Source organism: Tupaia chinensis, unplaced genomic scaffold, assembly GCF_000334495.1.
Source record: "Tupaia chinensis unplaced genomic scaffold, TupChi_1.0 Scaffold000063_1, whole genome shotgun sequence".
Taxonomy (NCBI): domain Eukaryota; kingdom Metazoa; phylum Chordata; class Mammalia; order Scandentia; family Tupaiidae; genus Tupaia; species Tupaia belangeri.
This window is the reverse complement of record NW_006159521.1, coordinates 7,605,136-7,626,885: the sequence shown is the minus strand read 5'-3', so window position 1 is coordinate 7,626,885 and position 21,750 is coordinate 7,605,136. Positions and strand designations below refer to the sequence as shown.

Below are 21,750 nucleotides of genomic sequence, written 5' to 3'. Positions count from 1 at the left end.
AAACCCACAAAAAAAAAAAAAAAAAAAAAAGAGGTTTGGGAGTCACGGATAAGGTTACTCAGTTACTAAGGACAGCATGAAAGTAGGGTGTGCCTGGCCGACTCAATGGCCTAGCAGTAGTATGCTGCTCAAAGAAAGCCAGCTTCCCACATTGTAGCAGTAGTTCGATCTCTGGCTCAGTCAGCCTGAGATATGCCAGACATTCACGCACACAAATGCCCAAGATTCAGTTGGCTAGAGAAGTAAAGGAAGGGGATCATGGCATGACCAGACATGTGGTTGTGTTCATATCTTTCTCATTCTCTCTCTCACATGTGAGTGTCACACTATCATGAATAAAGAAAAAAATTATGTAAGTAGTATGATCCTGAGAGGTGGGGGAAAAGTAAGGCCAGCAGGTGCAGTGGTGGTCAAGGCACTGGACCCCTCATGGTTGACTGTGTTGGAGTCCCAGACCTGGCAACTTGAAACTCATGCCAGGAGCATGTGCATGCGTGTCCAACATTCCAGGAGGAGAATGAAGGAGAAAGGGTTGTGACGTGGCCATCCTCCCTGGGGGGTAATTTCTCACTTTCTGTGTCTCTGGTTTTTTAGGCAAGTGTAAGTACCCTATAGCCAAAGAAAGAAAGAAAGAAAAAAAGAAAGAGAGAGAGAGAGAGAAAGAAAGAAAGAAAGAAAAAGAAAAAGAAAAAAAAAAACTCTCAAAAAAAAAAAGTGATGAGGAAGGAGATTCTGAAGATTCTGCCTCACTAAAAGTAAACTTTTATTTAGGGCCAGTCCTACCAGAACAAACTTTAAGTTTCTAAGTTACTCGTATTTTCTTTTGAGATTATTCCACTTATTTGGAGAAACCAGAGATAATTTTGAGTTAATAAGCAAACACTAGTGGAAGAATTATAAGAGAAATTTTTAATTGTTTTTCTAACACCTTGTTGAGGTACCTCACAGGAATGGGAATTTTGATTGGCAATTATTAGAAGAGAAGAAGTGAGTTTTCTTTAAGGTTTGTTTTTGTTTTTGTTTTTGTTTTTGCCATAGGGTATGTGTGCTGGCCAGAGAGACAGAGAAAGAGGGAAAGTGAGAAATCAGCCCTCGGGATAGGGGAGGCAGGGGTGGATAACCACACCTCAATCCCTTCTTCATTTTCCTCTCAGGATTTTGGGCACACATGCACGTGTGTCCAGCTTGTTTTCCAAGCCACAGGCTCCAGGGTTCAAACCACACGGTCAGCCCTGTGAGATTCAGCTATCTTAATCATCATGCTACCTGGCTGGCCCCAGGGACCTTGAGTTTCAAAAAATTCACTTATTTTATCTTTTGAATTTATGTATGATATAAAGAGAGGTCAATGTATCTCGGTATCTGGTGTGTTTCTCATACCACTGAGGACAGGACTCAAACCATGGGGTTAGCCTTATAGGACCTGGTTCCTTTAACCACAGAACTGGCCCGTTATGACCTTTTATAAGCAACCAAACTCATTAGCATATTATTTAGGATTTCTTATAGTGTAATATAGTTCACTCGTTTAGCCATATTCCCCCTCGTTGCAATATAAATCTTACATGTAAATCTTTTTCAACTATCCATGCGACGTGATCCTTCTTTTTTGTTGTTGTTGTTGCCAGAGAGCACATGCACTTGCCAGACAGACAGAAAGGGAGGAGAAAGCACCCCCAATAAAGCATGGTCATATCACAATCCCTTCTCGATTTCTCCATCCCTGGAATTTTGAGCACATGCACACACACATACACACACCCAGGATGTGTTTCAAGATGCCAGGACTGAGATTCAAACCACATGGTTGCTCATGTGGGATCCAGCACCCTTATCCCCAGGCCAGGCTAGCTTATAACATAATCTTCAAGATTTTTTTTATTCTGTAGTGCACCTATATTTGCCAGAGAGATAAGAAATCATCCCTAGGGTGGAGAGCCATGCCTCAGTCCCTTCTCTTACATTTTCTCGGGATTTTGGGCACCTATGCACACCCTCCTGGTGTGAATTTCAAGTTGCCGGGTCCAAGATTTGAACTGCAATTGATCCTGTGGGAGTCCAGCGCCTTAACCACTATGCCACATGGTAGGCCCCCTGACATCTTTCTTCCTTTTTTTTTTTTTTAAGAGGTTTTTGCCTCAGGGCACATGTACTCACTAGAGAGAGACAGAGACAGTGAGAGGGAAAGTGAGAAATCACCCCCCTGGCATGTAGCTATGCCACAATCCTTTCTCCTCCATTCTCTTCCTGGCATCTTGGGCACACACACACCTGCGCCTGGTGTAATTTTCAAGTCTAGGACTCGAACTACAGTCAGCCATGTGGGAGTCCAACAATGTAACCACTATGCCATCTGCTGGCCCTGGCATGATCTTTCTTATTTGTACTTTCGCCATCACTCTTCCCTCTCAAAGAATGCTTTTTTTCCTACTGCCTAAGTTCTCACCCTTTTTCTGAATCCAGTGTAGATACGACCCTCCTCCAAAAGATATTTCTAGGACTTACAGACTTTTTTCGTACCTTTTTTCGAAATCATTTGATACTTAAAGCATTTATTACATTTTATACTGTGTTACATTTTCTCATTATCTTATTCTGTTTCTTGTGTGTGTGTGTGTTTGTTTGGGCTTATTTTGCTTTTTCTTTTTTTAACTGTTAGAGGGCACATATGTTCATGAGAAAGAGAGGGAGAAAGAGCACACCCCCGATGGGGCCTGGGTATGTTATTTTCCTACCTTTATCCTGTCAGGATTTGGGGCATACATACAAAGTGCTTGGATTGTCTTTCAAGCCGCTGGGGCCAAGATTTGAAATGTGGTTGGTCATGTGGGATCCAGCACAGGGCTTTTATTAAGGGCAACATTCCTGCCCCCAAATTTATTTTAACCTATTGCTAAGCACAGACTTCCATGCTGTGGAAGAGTCCATGCATGCATGAGCAACAGGTAGGGGTAGGAGGAGAGAGAAGCTCCCTTAACAGGGTCCCATTACACTGTCATCCCCTTCCCCAAGCCCTCCAGCTTGTCAGGATCTTAGGCACACAAGCATAGGCCAAGGTGCATTTTTAGAACAACCCGGGATCCAAACTTGTGTTAAACCATATGACTTCCAGTAGTATACTTCAGTTTGCTAGTGCCACATAGGCAAAAAATTTACTCATATATTTTAAAAGTATTACCCAAAAAAGAATTATATATAAAATTATCAGTTTTAAAATACAAAAATAATTTTGTTGCTTAGAGTTACAAAGATTTAGAAAACTGATAGCACCCGTTGTTGGTGAGATAATGGGGAAATAATTACATTGTTGATAGCAATGAAATTTGGCACAACCTTTGGAAACCATATGTAATAACATGGGAATATGCTCAAATACCTTATAAAATAAAGAAGAGAATTAAAAAGCCATAAGTATAATACATTGAAAAAAAACATGAAGTAATAGCAAATGGTTAACATGGATTTTCTCTGTGTAGAATTGTAGAGAGTTGGCTGTATGTGTTACTTACTACAACAATGATTAAAAAATTATACTTAAGGGGGACCAGCAGGTAGTGTGGTGGTTAAGGCGCTGGACACTCCCACATGGCTGACCATAGTTCAAGTCCCGGACCTGGAGACTTGCTTTCTCACATTCCCTCTCTCTCTCTGTGTGCCTCTCTGGTCACATAAAAAATTAATGAACAAATAAAATAAAATAATTCTTTAAAAATTTACACTTAAAGACTATTGCTTTCATAAGACAATTTTTATAATTTTTTTACAGGGGATTACATGCTGGATGCAAAGCCAAAAGAAATTTCAGAAATTCAACGTTTAAATTATGAACAGGTAATAAACACAATTTTTGTTATATTAAAATATTTAATTTTTGAGTTATGAATAGATATATATGGGTATCTATCAGTGGCCAGCAAACTTTTTCTGTAAAGGATTAGATAGTAAATATATATTTATATAGTTTACTGACCATATGTGGTCAGGCTCTGTTGCATGGTGGTTGAGGTGCTGGACTCTCCCACATGGCTGACTGCTGTTTGAATCCCAGACCTGGCGGCTTGCTTTCTCAATTTCCCTCTCTCTGTTTCTCTGTTCAAGTAAAATAAGAATGATGATTGTGATAATTTAAATAAAATAATTTTTTGAGGGACCAGCAGTTAACATAATGGCTATGTCGCTGGACTCTCTTATGTAGTCCACCGCCATTCGAGTCCCGGAACCAGTGGCTTAAACTTATGCCAGGCGCATGTGCGTGCGTGCCCAAGATCCCGAGAGGAGAATGGAGGAGAAGGGATTGCGGCGTGGCCATCCCCCCTGGGGGGTGATTTCTCACTTTCTGTCTGTCTGTCTCTCTCTCTCACTCTGGTGAGTGCATGTGCCCTATAGCAAAAAACTCTCAAAAAAAAAAAAGTAAAATGAAAAAAATAATAATAATAATTTTTTGAAAAATGTGGAAACCGTTCTTAACTCACAGCCAGATTGGCCGACAGACCATACCTTTTGTATCACTATATTTTTGTTTGTTTTTGTTTTGTTTTTAATTTGCTATAGGGCACGTGTGCCATAGAAAGAGGGGAAGAGAGAAAGCACCCCCCCCCAGGGGAGATGGCCTTGTCACAGTCCCTTCTCCTCCATTCTTCTCTCAGGATTTTGAGTATACATGCATGTGCACCCAATGTGGTTTTCCAGTTACTGGGTTTGGGACTTGAACTATGCAGTTAGCCACATAAAACCCTGCCGCCTTAACCATTACACCACAGGCTGGCCCTGGATCCCTATTTTGTACACATGCTATACTGAATGATATCAAGATCTATGGGCCTTAGTAGGATGATAACCTGGAATTTTTCCTGAAGATTTTCTTTCAAGTGAATTTGTCATTGATTCATCTTTTCTCATTTTAGTTATATTTTACAATTGAATTATGTTAAATAATTTTGAGAGTTTTTTGCTATAGGGTGTGTGCATTTGCCAGAAAGATGGAGAGAGACAGAAAGCAAGAAATCATCCCCTGGGGAGTGGCCATGCTGCAATCCCTTCTCCATTCTCCTCTCGGGATCTTGGGCACGCACACACACGCGCCCAGCGTGAGTTTAAGCCACAGGGTCCAGGACTGGGGTCGGCCTCACCCACCACTCCATGTGTTGGCCTCTATAATTTCTTATTGAAATCAGTCATGCTATTTTGATTAATACCAAAACTTAAAAATTAGAGATTATGGAGCCAGCTAGTGGTTATGGTGGCTAGATTCCACATGGCCAACTGTGTAGTTATAGTCCTGGAGCTTGTGGCTTGAAAAACACACAAAAGTACATGCACATTGGGAACCAGCAGTTAGCGTAATGGCTATGTCGCTGGATTCCCACATAGTCGACCGCAGTTCGTGTCCCGGACCCGGTGGCTTAAAACTCACGCTGGGCGCGTGTGCGTGCGTGCCCAAGATCCCGAGAGGAGAATGGAGGAGAAGGGATTGCGGCGTGACCGTCCCCCCTGGGGGGTGATTTCTCGCTTTCTGTCTCTATGTCTCTCTCTGTCTGTCTGGCGAGCGCACGCGCCCTACAGTGAAAATCTCTCAAAAAAAAAAGTACATGCACATTGATGCCGAGACATAGAGGAGAAGGGATTGCAGCATGACCATCTCCCATTGGGGAGCACACAATTAAAAAAACTGGCAATTAAAAACCTCAGAGGTTATGGATGATGTTTGCAGTCTCTTATCAACCTCGGAATTCGTTTTTCTTCTGTCGCAGTCCAGTCCTGAGAAAATTTTGATTGACAAGTGTTTGCTGATATCTTCATTTGGCTCATTTATTTCAAGTGTGTCTTGCAGTCCCAGAATACACTTCCGTTATGCTGATTTAGACTCTTGAAGAGTGAACGGAAATAAATTGTGTTTCAAAGTTGAGACAAATAATATCTAACAACTGCTTGCATTTCTTGCAAATATGTCAGGCCATAAGTACTCTGCATTTAATTTAAAATTTAAAACTATTTTCCAGTTGTTATTATTAACATTACCAGTAATTTTGAGAACAGACTGTACCAAACTAATATGGCCTGGTATAGGGTAGTGTTTAATGTTCTACAGCCATGGTTTACTATTATTATTATTGTTGTTATTATTTAATTTCCAGAGGGATTGTGTGCAGGTATGCTTGCCAGAGAGATGCAGAGAAAGACAGCGAGATCACCTCCCATTGAGATGTGGTCATGTTGCAATTTTTTTCTTCATCCATTTAGGATCCTGGGCAGGTTCACACACACCGATGTGTATTTCAAGCCAGTAGGGCCAGGATTCAGACTTTGGTCAGCTATGTAGAATCTGGCTTCTCTGCACAGCGTCTAACTACTGTGTTTCAGGGCCATCTGTGTGACAGCTTTTTTTTGTTTTTTGCTTTCCTTTTTTTTGTTTTTAATTGACAGAAATTATATGCACTTACCATAGAGAGACAGAGAGAGAGAGAGACAAAACACCATCCCCACCACCACAGTGGGATGTGATCACATCACAGTCCCTCCCTTCTCTTCCATTTCTTTCTTTCTTCTTCTTCTTTTTTTTTAAAGAATTATTTACTGGGACCAGCAGATGGCATAGGTTACATACTGAACTCTCACATTGCTGACTGCAGTTCAAATCCCAGACCTGGAGGCTTGAAATTCACACTGGGTGGGTGTACATGCGTGCTCAAAATCCCAAGTGCAGAATGGAGGAGAAGGGATTGTGGCATGGTCATCCCCCCCCGGGGCGGGTGTGATTTCTCGCTTTCTATGTCTCTGTCTCTCCAGTGAGTACACATACCCTAAGACAGAAATCACTCTTAAAAAATGTATATATTTATTTTAAAATTTGCTATAGAACATGTGTGCTCACTAAAGAGAGAGACAGAGAGAGAGAAAGACAGAAGCAAGAAAGCAAGCCACCAGATCTGGGACTTGAACTATGGTCGGCCATGTGGAAGTCCAGAGTCTCAACCACCATGCCACCTGCCAGCTCCTCTCTTCCATTTCTTGTCAGGAGTTTGGGCGCGCGTGCGTGCGCACACACACACAACACACACACACCCCTAGCATATTTTTAAAGCTGCCAGGGTTGTACTCCTATTCCAGTAATTACTAGGCTACAGAACCAACTCTGTGACAGGTTTTCTTTCTTTCTTTTTTTTTTCCTTAATTTTTTTTTCAGAGGGTGCATGTACATGCCAGAAAGAGACAGAGAGAGAGAAGGAAGGTGAGAAAACATGTCCCATGGGAGGGTGGTCACACCGCAATCCCTTCTCCATTTCTCTCTCCTTTTGGGATTTTGGGCATGCATACACACATGTCTGGTGTGTTTTTCAAACAAATCCAGGACTCAAACCACATGGCACAGCTGGCCCTGTGGGATCCAGCCATTTAACTATACTATTGGCTGATCCTGTGATGGGTTTTCAAAAGTATATTTACATGTAAATATATTTTTTAAAATATATTTACATGTAAATATATTTTTAGAATGTATTTTGTAATTAAATTTAAAATATTTCACTGTGTTAGAAATATCTTTGGAAAGAGTTCTAAGAAATAGCTTAACTGTGGACCAGCAGGTGGCATGGTGGTTAAGGCGCTGGACACTCCCACATTGCCAAACACAGTTTGAGTCCCGAACCTGGTGGCTTGCTTTCACACTTTCTTTCTCTCTCTCGTTCTTTCTCTGTCTCTCTCTGGTCAAATTAAAATGAATGAGTGAATAAATAAAGTTAGATAATTCTTTTTAAAAAATAGAACTAGCTTAACTGATGCTTTAAAGAATCCAATGATTTCTCTCTCCTTTTGGGATTTTGGGCATGCATACACACATGTCTGGTGTGTTTTTCAAACAAATCCAGGACTCAAACCACATGGCACAGCTGGCCCTGTGGGATCCAGCCATTTAACTATACTATTGGCTGATCCTGTGATGGGTTTTCAAAAGTATATTTACATGTAAATATATTTTTTAAAATATATTTACATGTAAATATATTTTTAGAATGTATTTTGTAATTAAATTTAAAATATTTCACTGTGTTAGAAATATCTTTGGAAAGAGTTCTAAGAAATAGCTTAACTGTGGACCAGCAGGTGGCATGGTGGTTAAGGCGCTGGACACTCCCACATTGCCAAACACAGTTTGAGTCCCGAACCTGGTGGCTTGCTTTCACACTTTCTTTCTCTCTCTCGTTCTTTCTCTGTCTCTCTCTGGTCAAATTAAAATGAATGAGTGAATAAATAAAGTTAGATAATTCTTTTTAAAAAATAGAACTAGCTTAACTGATGCTTTAAAGAATCCAATGGTGGGACCAGCAGAAGTCATAGTGACTACATCACTGGATTCCCATGTAGTTGACCGTGGTTCGAGTCCCAGACCTGGTGGCTTAAACTCATGCCAGGCATGTGTGCGTGCATGCCCAAGATCCAAGAGGAGAATGGAGGAGAAGGGATTACAGCATGACCATCCTCCTTAGGGGATGATTTCTCACTTTCTGTCTCTCTGTCTTTTCTGGCAAACACACGTGCACTATAGCACTATAGTAAAAACTTCCCCCCCACAAAAAAAGAAAAGAATCCTATGGTGGGGTGGCAGGTGGCATGGTGGTTAAGGGCGTGGACTCCCACATGGCCAACCATGGTTCAAGCGCTGTACCTGATGGCTTGCTTTCTTGCTTTCTCTTATTCTGTCCTTCTCTGGTCAAATTAAAATAAATAGTTAAATAAAAAAATTCTTTAAAAAAAAAAATCCAATGGTATCTTTCCTTTTCTTTTTTTTTTTTTTTGGAGAGGTTTTTGCTATAGGGCGCGTGCGCTCGCCAGACAGACAGAGAGAGACAGAGAGACAGAAAGCAGGAAATCATCCCCCAGGGGGGATGGTCGCGCCGCAATCCCTTCTCCTCCATTCTCCTCTCGGGATCTTGGGCACGCACGCACAAGTGCCCGGCGTGAGTTTTAAGCCACCGGGTCCGGGACACGAACCGCGGTCGACTATGTGGGAGTCCAGCGACATAGCCATTACGCTAACTGCTGGTTCCCGGTATCTTTCCTTTTGATATAAACAACTATTCCTTAAATTTATAATTTATAATTCTTATAATATTACATATTATTAATTAATATTTATAATTTTAAATATTTGTGATAATGCAATTTTAAATTATCATACTCTAGATTTAGGGACAAAGTGGCAAAATATTCCTTTTGATTCTTTGTTTATAAATTTGTTCATTTTTAACTTTTATTTTTATAGAGCTTATTAAATAGTTTTAATTTTTTTTTTTTGAGAGGTTTTTGCTATAGGGCGTGTGCACTCGCCAGAAAGACAGAGAGAGATAGGGAGACAGAAAGCGAGAAATCACCCCCAGGGAGGATGGCCACGCCGCAATCCCTTCTCCTCCATTCTCCTCTCGGGATCTTGGGCATGCACGCACACGCGCCCGGCGTGAGTTTTAAGCCACCAGGTCTGGGACACGAACCATGGTTGACTATGTGGGAGTCCAGCGACATAGCCATTACACTAACTGCTGGTCCCAATAGTGTTAATTATTTTAATACTGAGTTGTCTGGGGATCAGCAGATGGCATAATGGTTATATTGCTAGACTCCAATGTAGTCAACCACGGTCTGAGTCCCGACCTGTTGGCTTAAAACTCACTCCGGGCACCTCTGCATGCGTACCCAAAATCCTGAGACAAGAATGGAGAAGGGATTGGAATGAGGCTTTCCCCCGCTTGGGGTTATTTCTCACTTTCTGTCTCTCCGGTGAGCACATACGCCCTATAGCAAAAATCTCTCTAACATTTTTTTTAATACTAAGTTTTCTGTAATAAATATAGCAAATATATGAAGGTATGAGCATAAGCCTAGGAGCTATTAGAAATTGTACTGAAAGTGTAGATAGCACAGTCCACAGTATATTGGACTGCATTGCTGGAAGCCATAGCACTTGACCGTGGGTTTGAATCCCCAGTCCAGGTGACCTGAAACTCACTGGGCATGTGTCCAAGATTCTGATAATCAAGAAGGCAGGAGGAAGGAGACCATGGCATGATCAGATCCTGTCTCTCTTGTACACATGCACAATCATATGAGTAAAATAAACATAAAAAGAAAAAAAATGAAAGTATATTGTTCCTAAAGGAAGCTAGGTGATTAACCAAAGAATTTAATAAAAAGAGAAGAAAACACTGGTGGTAGTAGAACTGTAATCCTTAGATGGTTCATTATTTTTACTCTGTTTCTCAGCTGTTTCATTGCTGTGGCTTTAGGAAAAGTTTCAAATCACCAAAGGGGGAAAAATGTGAGCTGTTTTTTTTTTTGTTTTTTTTTTAGAGAGAGATTTTTGCTATAGGGCACAGGTGCTTACCAGAGAGACAGAGGAAGAAAGCGAGAAATCATCCCCCTGGGTGGGGGAGGGTGGCCAGTCCCTTCTCCTTTCTCCTCTTGGGATCCTGGACACATATGCACATGCACCTAGCATGAGTTTTAAGTCTTCAAGTCTGGGACTTGAACTGTGGTTAGCCATGTGGGAGTCCAGCACCTTAACCACTATGCCACCTGCTGGCTACAAGCTGATTGTTTTTAATGGTTCAACTTTCCGGTAGTGCTTATTGTTAGTCCATTGTTGTGTTGCTAACAAATACTCGAGACTAGGTGAATTTATAAAGAAGGTAGAGGTTTACTTATAAAACTCATGATTCTGATGGCTGGAAAGCCCAAAGGCATTCCAAGATGATGGAAGGCAGAACTTTCAGCACCATGAGGCCTGGATGGTATGTGTTCATATGACTTCTACCTGCCTCATTTCCTCCCATTATATATACATGAGAAGCCAGTCATGTCTCACCCTAATGATCTTATCACATACAAAGACCTCACCTTGGGAAACTGTAAAGGAGTTAAGTTTTATTTCCACTTTACATGTTTTCAGTACAATCAAGCCCGAACAGGAGAAGCATACATATTAGAAAGAGGTGAAACTGACAAAGACTGTATAACCATGTTATTTTATTATAGATACTTTTTTGGGGGTCTTTGTCACAGGGTGCAGGTGCTCACCAAAGAGACAGAGAGGGACAGTGAGAAATCACTCCAGAGTGGGGATGGCTACTCTGCAATCCTTCTCCTTCATTCTCTAGGGATTTTGGTCATCTACACATACACACCTGGTGTAATTTTTCAAGCCACCAGGTCTGGGACTTGAACCATCATCAGTCATGTGGGAGTCCAATGCCTTAACTACCACACTACCTGCTGGTTCCAAGATGTATTTTTTTTAATGTAAAATATTTTAATAATTTTTGTTTGCTGTCTGTACCGTCTCTTAGAATGGAATTTTGTAAGTTATTTAGTAGAATAGAACATTTCTTAAAAATAATTATTCTATTTAACTTTCTCTCTCTCTCTTTCATTCTTTCTTTCTCTCTCTCTTTTTCCTTTTCTCCTCTCCTCTCCTCTTTTCTTTTATTTCCAGAGAGGGACAGAGTGAGAGCAAGAGTGAGAGAGAGAAAGCAAGAAAGCAAGCCTCCAAGTCCAGAACTCAAACCATAGTCAGCCATGTAGGAGTCCAGCGCCTTAACCACCACACCACCACAATGGCCCCAGAACCTTGTTTTTATGACCTAAATTTGTCTTGTCCAAATTTCAGAAAGTTCCTAGCTTAAATATAAGAGGATTATTTTACGTGTACAGTTTTTATTATAAACCCCTCCAGTAGACTATAGTCTAATCTTCCTGTTGTATGTCTTTAGTATGTAGCACTAATTTGATTAGCAGTAAGACTTTAATTAAATTGTATGTGCTAGTTTTTATTTGTGCTATCAGTTATATCCTTTACAAGTATATTTATATTTAATGAGTTAAAACATTTGAAAAAACATATTTTAAAATAATCTTGATCAGGACCAGCAGTTGGCATAATGGCTATGTCACTGGATTTCCATATAGTCAACCGCAGTTCGAGTCCCAGACATGGTGGCTTAAACTCACTCTGGGCATGTATGCATGTGTGCCCAAGATCCTGAGAGGAGAATGGAGGAGAAGGGATTTACAGTGTCGCCATCCCCTATGGGGGGTGATTTCTCACTTTCTGTCTCTCTGTCTCTGTCTGTCTGGCGAGCATACACACCCTATAGCAAAACCTCTCCCCCCAAAAATCTTGATCAACCCCACAGTATAGTGATTAAGGAACCAGACCCACATGGCAGACAGCAATTTAAATTCCAGCCCTGTCAGCTTGAAAAACACACTGGGTATACATGTGGTTGTGCCCAAAATCCTTACAGAAAAGAAAAATGGAAGAAAGAATTACAGCATGACCACACCCCATCAGAGGACTCTCTCTCACCCTCTTTCTCTCTCTGTCTTTGGCGAGTGCATGTGCTGTCTGGCAGTAAAAATAAAAGTAGCTTTGGGCCAGCAGGTGGTGTCATGGTTAAAGCCACTGGACTTCCACATGGCCAACTGCAGTTTGAGTCCCAGACCTGGTGGCTTGCTTTCTCTCTTTCTTTCTCTCTCTCTCTTACTCTCCCTCTCTGGTCAAATGTTAATTAATTAATTAATTAATTAATTAATTCTGTAATTTTTAAAAATGTCTTTATAGCATACCTATGTAACCACATAAATTGAGAAAACCTATATAGACATAATCTCTTTTAATTTGGCCAATAAATCTTTGTGATTCAGCCTTTGCCTGTCTCAGACTACATCTCCTACAGTTCTGCACTTGTATTTTTTCCTTCCAGCCATACAGTAATAAACTTATTTCTGCATCAGGTTTCTGCGGTAGTGTCTACTTTGTCTCAAATCATCTTTTCCAGAGCTTCGCAGAACCAGTGTTCACTTTGGTCTTCATTCAAGTGCCATTTTCTTTCTTTTATTTATTTTATTTCTTTCATGAGAGTGACAGAAAGAGAGAGAGAGAGACGGGTTGATCTCATAGCACAGCACTTAAGCCCCGTGCATTAGGAACTGGAGCCCATATGACTGACCACATTTCGAACGCCAGCCCTGGCTTCTTGAAAGACACAATGGGCATGTCTGTGTGCGCACGCACCCACCATCCCAACAGGATGGAGAAATGGAAAAGGGACTGCTACGTGACCACGTCCCATTGGGTGGTGCTTGCACACGCGCGCTCTCTCTCTCTTTCTCTTTCTTGCAGCCTGAACAGGATCCTGTGCTGGGATTCCTCCCAGCCAGCCAGGGTCATAATGTACACACTGGTCCTACACAGGATGACCGATGACTGGGAACTAGACCTGCTATCTTCCACACAGATCCAGCTTTGCTTAAGGAGCACATTAGTGATGTGCCAGCGAGCCGACCCTCAAGTGTCATTTTCAAAGAGACCTTCCTCTTTTTCTTTTTCTCTTCCCTCCCTTTCCCCCTCTCTCTCTTTCTTTTTTGTTTTTGTGTTGAGCAGTTTTAGGTTCAGTAGTCAGTGTTAAATTGAATATGGAAAGTAGCAGAGAATTTCCATAATACCCCCTTTACCTTCTCAGCCCACATGCATTGACTCCTTCTTTATCAACATCCTGTACCAGAATGGTGCATTTGTTATACTGAGAAACCTACTTTTGTGCATCTTTATTACCCAAAGTCCACAATTTACATTAAGATTCACTGCTGGTGTTGTACAGTCTAGGGGTTTTGACAAGTATAATGACACATATTTACCATATAGTATCATATGGAGTTATTTTCCCTAACCTAAAAGTTTTCTGTGCTCTGCCTATCTGCCCCTCCCCCCCTGCCCCTGCCAATCCCTGGAGACCACTGATCTTTTTCACTTCCTCTATAGTTTTGCCTTTTCCAGAATGTCATTTGGAGTCATACTGCAACATCATTATATTTCAGATTGACTTCTTTCACTTAGTAATAAACAATTAGGTTTCTTCTCTGTCTTTACATAGCCTGAAAGCCTCTCTCTCTCTCTCTTTCTCTCTCTCTCTCTCAGATTTTTGTCATAGGGTGATTGTGCTCGCTGGAGAGAAACAGAGACAATGAGAGGGAAAGTGAGAAATCACCCCCCTACCCCAGGCAAATGGCCACACTGCAGCTCCTTCTTGTCTATTCTCCTCCTAGGATTTTTGGGCATGCAAGCACACATCTGGCATGATTTTCAAGCCGTCAGGTCCAAGACTCGAACCACAGTTGACCATGTGGGAGTCCAACACTGCAACCACTATGCCACCTGTCCCCCCCCCTTTTTTTTCTTTTGAGAGTTTTTGCTCTAGGGCACGTGCACTAGCCAGAAAGACAGAGAGAGACAGAGAGACAGAAAGCAAGAAATCACCCCCCAGGGGGATAGCCACACCACAATTCCTTCTCCTCCATTCTCCTCTTGGGATCTTGGGCATGCACACACACACACACACACACACACACACACACACACGCACACACTCCTGGCGTAAGTTTAAGCCACTGGGTCTGGGACTCCAACCTGGTCGACCACATGGGAGTCCAGCAACATAGCCATTATGCCAACTGCTGTCCCCCCATTTTTTTAAATGTATTTTTTCCATCAGAGAAAGACAGAGAAAGAGAGAGAGAGAGAGAGAGATTTTTCCCACTCCAGTAGAGCTCTTATATCACAGTCTACCTGTGGCCTCAGCCGGCTTACATCATGGTACACACATGTGTCCAACATGCATGGGGAGATCCCTGGACATAGACCCAGACCTTCCCATGTGGGCCCACGATTGCAAAGCACTGCATTACTGCTGTGCATCAGCTAGCCCTCATTTCTATTCTTTTAGTTGTAGTAAAAACCGTATCATGGCATTTATCTTCCTAACCATTTTTAAATGCACATTTCAGTGGTGAATTGATGTATTCACAGTGTTATGTAAAAGTTCTCTACAACTTTTTTATCTTGGAAAACTGGAACTGTACCTATCAAAGAATAACTCCCCACTTCCTGTCGTCCTTCCCCCAACACACATTCCTAGAAACTACCATTCTACTTTCTGTTTTATGGTTTTGACTCTGTCTCTTATATAAGTTTAACTATACAGTTTTTATACTTTTGTGACTGCATTATTTCACTCAGCATAATGCCTTCAGGTTTCTTCCATATGGTAGCATCTGACAGGATTTCCTTCTCTTTAAAGACTGAAAAATAGTCCATTGTATGTATTAGGTTGTGGGAAAAGTCATGACATATGTTTTCTGTTTTTCTATGTAAAAGCATGTCTTGACTTTTCTGACAACCCAATACATCCCACATTTTCTTTCTTTCTTTTTTATTTTTTTTTTGGAGAGGTTTTTCGCTATAGGGCGTGTGCGCTCGCCAGACAGAGACATAGAGACAGAAAGCGAGAAATCACCCCCCAGGGGGAATGGTCACGCTGCAATCCCTTCTCCTCCATTCTCCTCTCAGGATCTTGGGCATGCACGCACATGCGCCCGGCATGAGTTTTAAGCCACTGGGTCCGAGACGCGAACCGCTGTCAACTACGTGGGAGACCAGCGACATAGCCATTACGCTAACTGCTGGTTCCCCATCCCACATTTTCTTTATCTATTTGTCTGTGGACATTTGGGCTGCTTCTACCTCTTGGCTATTGTGAATAATATGAATAGGAATATACTTACATCTTTCCAAGATCCTGCTTTCTTTTTTCTTTAAGTTTCTTTCCTCCATGAGAAAGAGAAAGACAAGCATTCTCAACAGGGTCTCAATGCTGTGATCCTTCCGCAGCCTTTTTAGCCAGAGAGAATTACACTTAACACTTACAGGTTGACGGGGAAACTACTCCTTAATCTTCTGTATGGCTTCCACATTGCAGCACCTTGACTACCAACTGCCACCACACCTGAGCCAGACCCTGCTTTCAGTGCTATTGTATGTGTATTTCAGAAGTAAGAGAAGCCTTCCTTTTTGATTTTAGAAACTTTTCAAAGAGCTGTTCATTTTGTTATTATTATTATTATTTAATTTGACCAGAGAGAAACCGAGCGAGAGAGAGAAAGGGAAAGTTAAAAAGCAAGCCGTCAAGTGCAGGACCTGAACCACAGCTGATCATGTGCGAGTCCAGCACCCTAACTACTATGAGACCTGCCGGCCCACTTTAGAAACTATAAACTTTAGGATTTCCGATATAAATGAGGTCTTTCATCCCTGCCACTCTCTAGAACCTCATCCTGCTTATTTTTCTTACTAATATTTTACATTATATTGCATATTTATGTACATGTTTGTTTTTCACAGTGGATCAGAAGATCAAGAACTTTGTTTTATTCACTATTAATAGCTTTTGAACTAAGATTGGTGTTTGGCATATAGTAGTACTAAATAATACAGCTCTGTTGAAGAGATGGATAAATTGGATAAAATGGAAAAAGCAAATGTGTATGCACCTAAATATGTTTTAATTTTCTCCTAATTGCTAGAGGGCACTTGTGCTTGCCAGAGCGAGACAGGGAGAAAGAGAGAGGAGAGGGAGAAAGTACTCCCATGGGGCATGGTCGCACTGCAGTCCTTCCTCCATTTCTCCTGTTAGTCAGGATTTGAGGCACACATGCTTCGTATGTTTTTAAGCTGCCGGGACAGGGATTCAAACTGCAGTTTTACATGTGGGATCTTTCTCCCCTAACCACTAGGATATGATCGAGCCCCTAAATTTTTGCTCTTTTGATTTTTTTTCTTTTTCCTTTTTTTTAATTTATTTTTTTAGAGAGAGATTTTTGCTATCAGGCATGTGCTTGCCAGAGAGATAGAAAGTGAGAAATCACCCCTGGGGGGATGGCCATGGCACAGTCTCCTTCATTCTCCTCCTGGGATTTTGGGCACACACTCACATGTGCCTGGTGTGAGTTTGAAGCCACTGAATCTAGGACTTGAACCACAGTCAACTACATGGGAGTCCAGCAACATAACCATCATGCCATCTGCTGGTCTCTTGTTTTGATTTTTCTAAACTATACCTTTGCCCTTTCAATTTTCAGAATATGAGTGATGCGATGGCGATTTTGCACAAACTACAGACAGGCCTGGATGTAAATGTAAGATTCACTGGTGTTCGAGTCTTTGAATATACGCCAGAATGCATAGTATTTGATCTTCTTGATATTCCTTTGTACCATGGGTGGTTAGTAGACCCTCAGGTAAGTAGAAGAATTTAAACTATATAAATACAAATGTGAGAAAAAAAATATTAATTTGGCAAATTAATATAAATTCATGTTTTCTGATACTATATTTTTGTGCTTTTATCTGGAATTAGCCATTGAAGCTAAGTTTAAGAGTGCTGTCCTCCAGACTGTGAGCTCTCCCCAAGACTTCCAACCCTAACTATAAGCAGTTAGAGCCCACCTACAAAGTGAGAGGGAAGAGTCCACGTAAGATCACACTCACCTCTTAAACCAACTGCAAAGTCAGAGGTTCCCAAAACTACCTTTCGACTCACTATTATATAAGACTCTCAAAATTCACTGAAACCTATTATACTCATGTTATATTAGTTTGTTACCAGGGAAATATATAGGTTAAAATTAGCCAAGGAGAGAGACATATGGTAGAATCTAAGAGGGTTCCAAATGTGAAGCTTTCATTATCCTTATGATTGACGTATGATAGTATGCGGGGAATATTGCCAATCCTGGCAGTGCAACCAGCCTAAAGTGTTCAGATTTTTTTTTAATTATTTATTTAGTTTTTTTAATTTATTTATTCATCCATTTATTTTAATTTGACCAGAGAGAGACAGAGAGAGAAAGATGGGAAGTGAGAAAGCAAGCCACCAGGTCCAAGACTTGAACCGTGGTTGGCCATGTGGGAGTGTCCAGCACCTTAACCACCACGCCACCCGCTGGTCCCAGCGTTCAGATTTTTAATTGAGGTTCCATTATGTGAGTATGACTGATCTATTGCCCGTGTGGTTGACTCAGTCTTTAGCCCTTCACTCTCTGGACACTGGCTCATACCAGGTGATTCAAGGGACCCACCACAAAACTACAGCTGTGGTCTGAGGGGCCCACGAACAATAAAGTCCCTCCTATTACTAAAGAAAATCCAGGGGATAGAGCTTATCTCTAGGAGGTGGGACAAACGTCAGACTTCTCTTTGAGAAAAGCCATATTCATTATTGCACTACTTAGGAAAGAAATTTTTTTTTTGCCTGAAGGTTTATAAAAGGGCACCCCCATATTACCATTATTCTAACTGTACATTTCTAAATGTATAGTGACTCTTGGTATTTAGTAGTCTAACATTCTAGCTTTTGTCTCTAGGCAAGTACATCAGGTCCCAGACAAGAAATGACATACCTAAGGATAACTGACAAAAGTTTAAGGAAGAGGGGACCAGCAGTTAGCGTAATGGCTATGTCGCTGGACTCCCACTTAGTCGACCACGGTTTGAGTCCCAGACCCCGTGGCTTAAACTCATGCCGAGCGCATGTGCGTATGTGCCCAAGATCCCGAGAGGAGAATGGAGGAGAAGGGATTGCAGCATGGCCATCCCCCCTGGGGGGTGATTTCTCGCTTTCTATCTCTCTGTCTCTCTCTGTCTGTCTTGCGTACACACACCCCGTATAGCAAAAACCTCTCCCCCCCCAAAAAAAAAAAAGTTAAGGAAGAGACTGACATCTCTCATGAAGAGATTTACAAAGGGTGGGAAAAGTTCAGGTACACAAGCAGAGGATGGGTGGTGAGGCATGTTAAGGTTAGTAACAGCAGAAAACATTGCTATTCCTAACTCTGAAGAGACAGGAGGAATAGTTAGAGAACCAGCAAGACAAATTTATAAAGCACAGGGCTGCTGACTAAGAGCGGTGGCCTTCAGTAGAAGAATGCAGTTACTAGCAAGCTGTGACCCAGCAGGATAATAGGAAAAGATTGTAGGTAATGAATACTCCAACTCCCGCTCTCTGATTTCCTGCAGCAGCTCCCAGCTGATAACTAGAGTAAGAATTCCAGTTGCCGCAGCCCATAGAGTTTGATCTCCTGAGCAGAGGGGGTGGAGAGTGGATCTGAAAGGGAAAAAAAAGCAATTCCTTGATCAAATATTACTTTTTAATGTAGGCTAGATTCTTCTCTGTTCCATTGGTCTGTTTTATGTCTACTATACTGTTTCATGTTATTATAGTTTGTTTACATGTTTTTTTACATAAGGAAAGGTACAGTTTTAAAAATAAGTCAATGGTTCTCAAATTTATTTAATGGTATAAGGTGAACATTTACTTTTTAAAAATTAAACTGCTTAATTTGAGTTCATTGTAGATTCATATGCCAGTTGTAAAAAAATAATACAGTAGGGCCAGCAGGTGGTTAGGAGCGCTGGACTCCCACATGGCCAATCACAGGTCAAGTCCTGGACCTGACAGCTTGCTTTCTCTCTCTCTCTCTCCCCCTCTCCCTTTCTCCCCCTTCCTTTCTATCTCACTCCCCCTTCTCTGGTCAAATTAAAAAATAAGTAAATAAATAAGTAGAGTTAAATAAAATAATTCTTTTTTAAAAAACACTGATTTTTTTTTAATCTCCAAGCCATAAATTATCAAGGCAATGAAAACCTCCATCTGAACAGTACCTTGAGAAAATAAAATAATTCAGTGATCCCTTGTACTGTTTAGCCATTTTCCCCAATGGCAACATCTTGCAAAACTTTAGTAAAATGACAAAGCCAAGAAAATGACGCTGATAAAGTCAAGATACAGAACATCTCTCCTATTGCCCTTTTATAGCTACACCTACTTTTCTCCCACTATCATCCTCTCCTTAACCCCTGGAAAACACTAAGCTCTTCTCGACTTTTATAGTTTTATTTCAATAAAATTGAAATGAAATAATACAGTATGTAATCTTTTATTGGCTTTCTTTAATTTTCTTAAGTCTCTAGAACATCATCCAGGTTGTTGTACGTCCTGATAGTTTCTTTTTTATTACTGAGTAACATTCCATGGTGTGGATATATCACAGTTTATTCATTTTTCTGTTAAAAAAACATCTGGGCCTTTTCCAGTTCCTAGGTATTAAAAATAAAGCTGCTATCACAGTCCTTTTAATTTTTTTAAGAATTATTTTATTTAATTTTATTAATTATTATTTTTAAAATTTACTATAGGGCAAATGCACTTACCAAAGAGAGACAGAGAGAGAAGGTGAGAAAGCAAGCTGCCAGGTCTGGGACTTGAACTGCAGTCATCCACATAGAAATCCAGCATCTCAACCACTGTGCCACCTGCCAGCCCCTGCTGCTATGATATTTCTGTGCAGGTTTATTTTTTTTTTTCCTGGGGTAAATGCCCAGGAATATAGTAGTTGAATCATATGGTAGTTGCTTGTATAGCTTTTTAAGAAACTCTCAAACTAGTTAGTAAAGTGCCTATGTGAAAAGTTTATATTCCCAGCAGTAATATGACTGGTCCTTTTTTTTTTTTTTTTTTTTTTTGCATCATTTGGTTCTGGGTGCTGTCACTATTTTTTACTTTAGCAATTCTGTCAGTTATGTAGTGATATTTTACTGTAGCTTTAATTTGTGCCTCTTTTCATTTTCTTTTCTTTTTTTTTCAACTGCCAGAAGGCATATGTACTCACCAGAGAAAGAGATAAAGATCCCATCCATGGTCATTCCACAACCCCTCTCCTCCATTTCTCCATCCTGGTAGGACTGGGGACACCCCCCCCACACACATACACACGTACACACACACACACACATACACACACACACGTACACACATGCACGCACACACACATCTGGCATGTTTTTCCAGGTTCCCAGGGCCAGGATTTGAACCATGGTCAACCAGGTGGGATTTACCTGCCCTAACAACTAGGGTATGGGCTGGCTTCAGTTGGCACAGAGCCAAACCTATATATTTTATAGTTTTGTTTTACAGTAAAACTGTGATTCACTTTGAGACAGTTTTGTGTAGAGTATAAGACTTAGGTTTGGGCTTTTTATTTTTGCCTGTGGATGTCCAAGTGCTCCAGCACCTGGTGTACACCTGTCACCTCAGTCAGTTTTAGGATGTTTATATTACCCCAAAAAAGAAACCTGCACCCTCTAGCAGTGACTCTTTATTTCCCCCGATTTTCCCAGCCTGCTTTTTGTCTCTAAAGATTTTGACTATTTTGCACATTTCATGTAAATGGAAGTATCACGTGGTCTTTTTTTCAATGTATATACATTAGTGCATTCTTTCTCTTTTTTTTAGATATCTATGTCATGATTTTTATTCTTACTTTGTTTTATTTCTTTAGATAAATTTTTGCTATAGGGCATGTGTACTCGCTGGAGAGACAGAAAACAAGAAATTGCCCTCTGGGGGCCTAGCCATGCTGCAATCCGTCTCCTCCATTCTCCTCTTGGGATTTTGGGCATGCACCCATATTCACCTAGCATGAATTTTTTTTAAGAATTATTTTTATTTAACTTTATTGTCTTCTTTTATTTTATTTATTTTTATTTATTTATTTTAACTTGAGACAGAGAGCCTGAAGGAAAGGAAAGCAAGCCACCAGGTCCAGGATTTGAACCACAGTTACATGTGGGAGTCTAGTGCCCTCAACCACCACACCACCTGCAGGCCCCTCAGCATTAGTTGTTAAGCCTCCGGATCCAGGACTTGAATCATGCGGGCACTCAAACTGTGCTCAACTACTTGGGAGTCTAGCGACATAACCATTACTCAATCTGCCAGTCCCTATTTTTACTTTTTAATTTACTTTTCTTTTCTTTTCTTTTTTTTTTTTTTTTTTTTTTTTTAGGGTTTTTTCCTTTAGGGGCGGTGT

At 40.9% G+C, this 21,750-nt stretch overlaps 1 protein-coding gene across 2 annotated transcripts in view; it reads left to right on the top strand.

Annotated features, from left to right (window-relative positions):
- MINDY2 (MINDY lysine 48 deubiquitinase 2) overlaps positions 1-21,750 on the top strand; it is a gene marked incomplete at its 5' end in the record, with an annotated part of 101,013 nt that overhangs the window by 36,160 nt on the left and 43,103 nt on the right. For both annotated transcript variants that reach the window (XM_014593422.2, XM_006141809.3), the window contains 2 exon segments: positions 3,767-3,831; positions 16,963-17,121. In XM_014593422.2, the coding sequence (XP_014448908.1) occupies positions 3,767-3,831; positions 16,963-17,121 (224 nt within the window).